Source organism: Rutilus rutilus, assembly GCF_951802725.1.
Source record: "Rutilus rutilus genome assembly, chromosome: 25".
Lineage (NCBI taxonomy): Eukaryota > Metazoa > Chordata > Actinopteri > Cypriniformes > Leuciscidae > Rutilus > Rutilus rutilus.
The window spans coordinates 1,133,604-1,142,392 of NC_140229.1; the positions used below are offsets into that span (position 1 = coordinate 1,133,604).

General features: G+C 36.4%; 1 protein-coding gene across 2 annotated transcripts in view; it reads left to right on the top strand.

Moving 5' to 3' along the window:
• Positions 1-1,004: 1,004 nt before the first annotated feature.
• Positions 1,005-8,789, top strand: part of smad4a (SMAD family member 4a) — a 16,819-nt gene continuing 9,034 nt past the window's right edge. Inside the window, exons 1-6 of one of the 2 annotated variants that reach the window (XM_084400043.1) lie at positions 1,005-1,345; positions 2,754-3,093; positions 4,073-4,247; positions 5,187-5,216; positions 6,325-6,534; positions 8,544-8,666. In XM_084400043.1, the coding sequence (XP_084256169.1) occupies positions 2,851-3,093; positions 4,073-4,247; positions 5,187-5,216; positions 6,325-6,534; positions 8,544-8,666 (781 nt within the window). In that variant the 5' untranslated portion in view covers positions 1,005-1,345; positions 2,754-2,850. The remainder of the gene's footprint in view (positions 1,346-2,753; positions 3,094-4,072; positions 4,248-5,186; positions 5,217-6,324; positions 6,535-8,543; positions 8,667-8,789) is intronic. The other variant, XM_084400044.1, reaches the window with a different exon arrangement.

Sequence of the window (8,789 nt, forward strand, 5' to 3'; positions counted from 1 at the left end):
CACACACACAATGATTCTGTTTCAGAGACACTAACAAATGACCGTAACATGATAAAGAATATGGATATGATGCCCATACTTGCTTTCTGAGAATGTGGCAAAAATGTCGTTGACTTGGAATGAGACGCGATGCCCAAAACAGCTGTATGTATATATATATATATAATCAGCTCTGTGTGTTTATTTTTATTTTTTTAAATGTTTTTTTATTATCCAACAGACTTTAGTAGTATATAATATAGTATACAGAATTTACATAATACATGAAAAAAAAAAAAAGACAAATTGACAAAAACATACACAAAAGAGTGTATTAATTCATTCATTAATATAAATAAATAAATATTCATTAAAGATATGACAAGTCTTTCTTGCTTTCTTATTGATAATGTTCTCCAGACTGGTGCAATAATTCTAAAATTTGGCTTGGATTCTGACCATTTCTATATGAAATATTCCTAAAATAATAAAAAGTTAAATTATTATTATTATTATTATTATTACTTTCATTGGAATAAAACATACATATATCAAAATTATTTAATTTAATTATAACATTTGTTTTCCTTCTAGTGAAATTTTCCTCATCCACCAAATAAAACTTTGTGTAAAACTATAATAGATTATTTTTCTATTGAACAAAAATCACATGAATAATCAACATCTAAATTAAACCTCTCTAACACACCTTTAGCTGGATATATACCATGTGAAGTTTTAAATGTAACCTCTTTTACTTCATTTTAACAGTATACTTCACAAACACACCCAGTCTAAATACACTGGTCCACAATGAGCTTTAATGAGTGGCTGTTTCACCTGTTAAAATATTCCTAATATGTTTATTAGTAACACAACTCTGTGTTTCAGAATATTAATATCTCCTAGAAACATGCTGTGTTTAACATATATTGCCTCAGAAGAATCACTTTCACAAGTTCTTACAAAATGTATAACTTGTTGAGGAATGGCGCCAAATACAACAGCAGAGCTCGGTGTGTTTTGAGCGGGTTTGAGGCACAGTGCGCATGCGCAGTTCGCCATATTGCGCAGCTGGGCGTGAGATAGTGCGTCGAAAACATCGCGGCGACATTGTTTATTTTCGTTGCGCTCAGTGACTGTTTTCACTCTGTTGTTAATAAAATATTATGCAAAACCCCAGTCTAACAGGGTTATCGCTCACATGAATAACTCTTGTCGCTTTAATCCGTTTTAGAGATCAGCTAAACGCGTTAGTCCGGCTGAAGTGTGTTAACGCTACGCGCTGTAGACGCTAACAAGATTCACATCAAAATCCCCCACACTGGATACACAAAGACAGATTCATTCCCAGGAGACGCAACAGGTATGTCATTTAAACACCCACTTTGACATTTAAATGTGTTTTATTACTCTATAGTAGAAGTTAAAGTCTGAAGTAAGCGCTGTTCGTGAGCTAGCATGTAAGTTAGCAGGATGTGCTAGCACAGATCTCGCGTTGTTTACATTCTCTTGAGCTCGTTTATAAATCACTGTCATCGCATTCATGAGTTCACTGGACATCTACACATGTGTAAGTCTTCGCACTCGGTCTCAAGTCAAGTGTGTGAAGGATTGTTGGTGTGTGAGACGCTTCATCTAACGTGATGAAGACATTGGTAAACACGATGTTTGTCCTCAGTGTTTTGATAACTTTCTGCTTTTATTTATTTGGGTGCTTTTATTTGCTTTAAACATCAGGTACAACATATATTGTATGTGTTAATATACACAAGTTTATATATGTGTGTATTTATATTGTTATATATTTTTACACACACATATACAGTACGAGTCAAAAGTTTGGAAACATTACTATTTTTAAAGTTTTTGAAAGACTGCATTTCTTTGATCAAAAATACAGGAAAAACAGATATATTGTGAAATACTATTACAGTTTAAAGTAATGTTTTTCTATGTGAATATACAGTAAAGTGTAATTTATTCCTGTGATCAAAGCTGGATTTTCAGCATCATTACTCCAGTCTTCAGTGTCACATGATCCTTAACAAATCACTCTAATATGATGATTTATCAATGTTGGAAACAATTTTAATATTTGAAATCCGCTTGATATATTTTTCATAACCTGTGATACTTTTTTCAGGATTCTTTGATGAATAAAACGTTAAAAAAAGCATATATTTTTGTAATATACGTTACTATACAAAAGTTTGGGGTAACTTTTTTTCTTTTCTTTGTTTTTGTGAAAGAAATTATGAATACCTACCTTTATTCAGCGAGGATGTGGTAAATTGATAAAAAAATGATAGTAAAGATTTATAGCATTAGAAAAGATTTCTATTTGGAATAAATGCTGTCCTTTTGAACTTTCTATTCATCAAAGAATCCAGAAAAATAAAATGCATCACAGTGTCCACAAAAATATGAATTGTTTTCAACACTGATAATAATCATAAATGTTTCTTGAGCATCAAATCATCATATTAGAGTGATTTCTGAAGGATCATGTGACACTGAAGACTGGAGTAATGATGCTGAAAATTCAGCTTTGATCACAGGAATAAATTACACTTAATATTTAATAATATTAATATAATATGCTATAATATTTCACAATATATTTTGTTCAAAGAAATTCTAGCTTAATGAGTAGAAGACATTAAAAATAGTAATGTTTCCAAACTTTTGACCGGTAATATATATATTGTGTGTGTAATTATTATGACCCCTCAATATCTCACTATTAATCTCAGTCTCGCTCCTCCTGTCAGGGCGTGTGAATGGACGCTTCACTGACGGCAGTGTCTTGCTGAACCGAGTTTAACCGGCACCGGGAGCCTCGGTAACTCCGAGGCCGACAACCAGCGCATGATGTCCATCACAAACACGCCCACCAGTAACGACGCGTGTCTGAGCATCGTCCACAGTCTGATGTGCCACCGGCAGGGCGGCGAGAGCGAGACCTTCGCCAAACGGGCCATCGAGAGTCTGGTGAAGAAACTGAAGGAGAAGAAAGACGAGCTGGACTCTCTCATCACTGCCATCACCACTAACGGCGCTCATCCCAGCAAGTGTGTGACCATACAGAGAACGCTAGACGGCCGGCTGCAGGTACACACACATCTCACACACTACCAGTCAAAGGCTTTGGATCGGCAGGGTTTTAAAGTCTCTTCTGCTCACCAAGGCTGCATTTATTTGATTAAAAATTCAATAAAAAATAAATAAAAAAACAGTAATATTGTGAAATATTATTATAATGTAAAACATCTGTTTTCTATGTGAATATTATAGTAAAGTGTATCAAAGCTGAATTTTCAGCATCATTACTCCAGTCTTCAGTGTCACATGATCCTTCAGAAATCACTCTAATATGATGATTTGATGCTCAAGAAACATTTATGATTATCAATGTTGAAAACAGTTTTATTTCAGGATTCTTTGATGAATAGAAAGTTCAAAAGAACAGCATTTATCTGAAATATAAAGCTTTTGTAACATTAAACACTACCGGTCAAAAGTTTGGGGTCAGTAAGAATTTTTATTTTATTTTTTGGGGGAAATAAATAAAATAAATCAATACTTTTATTCATCAAGGATGAATTAAATTGATCAAAATTTACAGTAAAGACATTTATAATGTTAAAAAAGATTATATTTCAGATAAATGCTGTTATTTTGAAGTTTCTGTTCATCAAAGAATCCTGGAATAAAAATGTTTTCAACATTGATAATCATAAATGTTTCTTGAGCATCAAATCTGCATATTAGAATGATTTCTGAAGGACCATGTGACACTGAAGACTGGAGTAATGATGCTGAAAATTCAGCTTTGATCACAGGAATAAATGACACTTTACTGTATATTCACATAGAAAACAGAATTTATTTATTTTTTAATCAAATAAACACAGCCTTGGTGAGCAGAAGAGACTTTTAAAAACATTACAAATCCTACCGATCCCAAACTTTTGACTGACAGTGCACATGCACATCTGTATATACTGGTGTTGTTAAACACATACTTCAGTCTGATTGGCTGTACTCTAGTCTTCTGTGTGTGTGTGTGTGTGTGTGTGTGTGTGTTCAGGTGGCTGGTCGTAAAGGATTCCCACATGTCATCTACGCACGGTTATGGCGATGGCCTGACCTTCATAAGAACGAGCTGAAACACGTCAAGTACTGCCAGTTTGCCTTTGACCTCAAATGTGACAGCGTGTGTGTGAACCCCTACCATTACGAGAGAGTCGTGTCTCCGGGAATCGGTCAGTGGATATGTTTATCTTTTGTTTCAATCGGACTGAGTTAATTCCAGTTAATGAATCTGAATGTAGTGTTTACATGAACGCTAAACATGTGATCGGGTTGATGTGCACGTCTATATCACAAGCTTAAAAACGTATTTTTTGACATGCACACACTGCACGAATATACAGAGTTTCGCGCTGTTTGTGCATAATAGCCATTCCCATACATTGGTTATTTATTTGTTTTAAACTGCAGACTTAATATTCATCCATTTCTGGTCATGATTTGGAGATAATGAGTGTATGAGCCGGTGTGCCGCTGCTTATGTTCATCACGCAGTAAAAATGCCCAAAACCAGTCGTGTGTGGATGAGGGTCTGAAGCAGCACTGGTGGGCCGTCGTCCTGCTCCACTTCACACACGCAGAAGAGGAGGATTATAGGAGGACGAGACACTCGTTTATACCACACTTTATTCAACGGGAGAACAGCTCGCTCAGCGCGTCACACATCATTACGCTATTTCTACATCATTACACTATTTCTACATCATTACGCTATTTCTACGTCATTACGCTATTTCTACATCATTACACTATTTCTACATCATTACGCTATTTCTACGTCATTACGCTATTTCTACGTCATTGCACATGCGCAGTCCTTTCAGTTTCGGTTTTCAATCCGATCAGGTGTTTACATGTTCTCTCGATCGCTTTAGAAAAGGAATAAAGCCCTTTCAATCCGATGGAAGTTTCATTGAGATCGAGTTCAATCGAATCGATTAAGGCGTTTACATGAAGGATTTTCAGTCCGATTGAGCCGTCAGTCCCTTTACTAACGGGTTATTTGGTTGCATGTAAACGTAGCCACTGTGATGTTTGTTTTAATAGCGTTAAGCTCATTCATCATGTCCTCAATGTATAATTAATCTATCCTGTATTTTCTTCTAATCTAGATTTATCTGGACTCACACTGTCAGGCTCTGGTGAGTGATATATTCTCTTGGAAAAGACGGTTTTGCCGTGTTTTGAATAGATTTAAATTAAAGTCAACATGAAATCTTTTTTTTTTTTTTTTACATTCCTTGTAGGGCTGACCAACATTTTTAAAGTCCCCCTTGTGGTGAAAATCCAGCTTTTAATGTTGTTTATGTGTCTATGTGGTGTTTTTAATGTGCTTTAAGACAAAGCATGTGTAAGTTCATAAGTCGACACCATTGCTGAGTATTTCCTCCTTAAAACTGCAGTGAACCAAAGACAGTCTCAGAAACACACTTTGAAATCGCTGGTGTTTCTGACGTCACAAACTACCTTGTAACCAATCAGATCAACGTGTGATCGTCAACCAGTGGATCTCTGAGCTGAGTGAGTGAGTGGAGGCGGGGCTCATTTGCATATTCATAGAACCGCGCATACTAAATGAGGCGAGGGTGTCGAGTTGCATTCAAGATATTTTAAGGCTTGAAAGGGTAAAATATTTAAATATGTAATTTTGGTGATCAAAGATGAGTTTTGAGAGATAAATGATTGACTACAGGGCGACTTTAACGCACAATATGAGTATTTATTTAACAATAATATTTCAGAGTTAAATTTCACAATTTAAAATGCCAATTTTGACAACAAAATATGTGGGGCGGGGCTGTAGATTGTGTCCGTGTGGAATTGATTGGATGGTTGTGGTTTGCTATTGGCTGATCTCATGTGAGTGACAGGTTGCCCCGCCCCTCGTCATCCTAGAAGAGAAGAGATGCTGCAAGAGGAAGTTATTCTGATTCAAGATTAAAACAATAATGATGTGCACCGACAAATCATTTACAATAAAAACTATATTACAATAAACACTATATATAACACATAAAATAAAAAGTGCCAACTTTGATTTCATGGTGACTTTAATGACACAGACAGCAGCAGGTTTATTAGGCTACTGTCACTTTAAGACTGAATGCACTGATCTGATATACCGATACACGTGATTGTTTACCATTCAAAAGTCTGCTTAAAATCACATTACGGAAGGAAAATGTGTTTCATATGCATTTTCATACACTTGATGACATGGAATGTGCATCTCTATATGATGTCTTTCAGGTCCATCAGGCCTGATGGTGAAGGATGAATATGATTACGAGTCGCAGCAGTCTCTGCCCAGCACTGAGGGACACATGCAGACGATCCAACACCCGCCCTCGAGACCGGTGGCCCCGGAGCCCTTCAACACGCCGGCCATGCTCCCGCCAGCAGAGGGCAGCAGCTCCGCCTCCAGCTCCGCCTTCTCCAACATCGCGGTCGGATCCGCAAGTACGACACACACACAGTTCCTCACTATATCACTTAATCGCATAGGCCATGCTGAAAAGCTTTCTCGTTTGTGTAGGCGTCATATTTAGGGATGCACGGTATATCGGTATCAGCCGATATATGTTCATTTTCAACGTTATCGGCCCGATAAGAAATTTGGCCGATATATTAAAGCCGATAAATATGTATTATTTCCTTCAGATGTTCAACATGATGATTCTGAATTGCTTGAAATATGATTGAAGCACTTAAAAAAAGGAAACCACAGTTCAGTGCAACATGTGCAGCGCAAGTCTGTCATATCGGCTACAGAAGATTATATTGAGAACTTAGTAATTGTGTGTTTGGGACGTGGCTTTTAATGATAATGACTTTTGTTTTTGTAATCAGGCTCTCAAAATTATATGAAACTTTTAGATTTAGATTTACAACCAATATATCGGTTATCGGCTTTCAGATGTAAAGAATTATCGGTTATCGGTATCGGCCAAATTGTTCATATCGGTGCATCCCTAGTCATGTTCTTCATCGGTGTCTAATAGGGCTGGGCGAGATTCAGTGTGATCACATGTTCAGCACTGGCTGGCACATTACTCACGCATGAGAATGACAAACAAACATGGACTAATGCACAAATACCAAGTGGGATGTGTTGAGCAACTTCCTGCATATGTCAGTGTAAACATTTACATTTCTGCATTCGGCAGATTTTTATTGCATTGAAGGTGTTCGACTTTATTATTAGTGATGCACCGAAATTAATTTTTTACAGAGTTTTCATTTAACCAATTAACCAAAACCGAAAACAGTTTATTTAATGATCAATGAATCAGATTTATTTAATAATAAACACTAACATAAAAAATAAACTTTATATAAAAGTTTAAATTGCACATAAGACAATTTATTTTTAATTCAACTTTATAATAGGAATATTTGTTGTAATATTCAAACGGTGGCTGTAAATAAAACTGGTTTTCATGACAGAAGATAATATAATGAATATGTAATATAGTGCATATATTTATCAAAATGCTTCTCGCTAGAGTTATTTCTCTAGCTGACTGTCGAGTTTATGGTCATTGAGTGAGACGTGATCGATTTCAGGAAGTTGTTCTGAATCTTTGCTGCTGTAACTAGTAGTAAAGAGGAAGAGTTGACCGGTTCATCTGTCTCACACACACACACACACACACACACACACACACACACATATTAACTGACTGAACAAGAAACCATTTCTTGTTTCTGTTTGAATTAAGATTATTTTTCTTTCCCCATTGGCAGATAATTTAGCTTTTTTTTAAGCAAAATCTCACTTAATTTTCATTTATTACCCCAGAAACCAAGACATAATATCTTATGGTGTTTTACTACTTTAGTAAATGCATCTTGATTTAAGAATTTGTAGATATTTGGACTGGACACAAGACATAAATACTAAGAAAAGCATTTTTTACAGTGTATTGTTAAATTATTGTATACAACTAATTTAAATATTATTGTTATTATGATTATTTTAAATGTATTACTCCAGAGTTTGCCATTTAATATATATCTTAAAGCCTTAAGTCCCTCTGTAGTCAATCACTTTATCCCTTAAAACTCATCTTTGATCACTAAAATTACATATTTAAACGTTTTTTCCTTAAAAAAACAAAACAAAACGTAATGCCTTAAAATATCTTGAATGTAACTCGACACCCTCGCCTCATTTAGTATACGCGGTTCTATGAATATGCAAATGAGCCCCGCCTCCACTCACTCACTCAGCTCAGAGATCCACTGGTTGGCGATCACACGTTGATCTGATTGGTTACAAGGTAGTTTGTGAACTTTGTTCGTGCAAACTGAAGTTTCGGTGCATCACTATATATGATGAGTTAAAACACTGCCATAGTTATTAAAGCAGCTGTGCTGTGATGCACGCTTGCAGTCCTGCCGCCCAGTCCCAGTGTTTAATGGTGTGTGTGTGTGTGTTGATGTGTGCATGCCGCCTCTCTCCCCAGCTCAGCCCGGTAGTGTTCTGACAGCAAGCCATAGCAGTGAGAGTCTGCTGATTGCATCAGGGACAGGGCAGGGCTCTCAGCAGAACGGCTTCCCTCCAGGCCAGACCTCCACGTACCATCACAGTAAGCCATCAGTGAACCTCCACCCACTGGCTATAGGGTTGCAACGGTATGAAAAATATCACCGTATACGACATTAAAGTCCTTTTCACAAGATGTAAAATAAGTCTCTGACGTCCCCAGAGT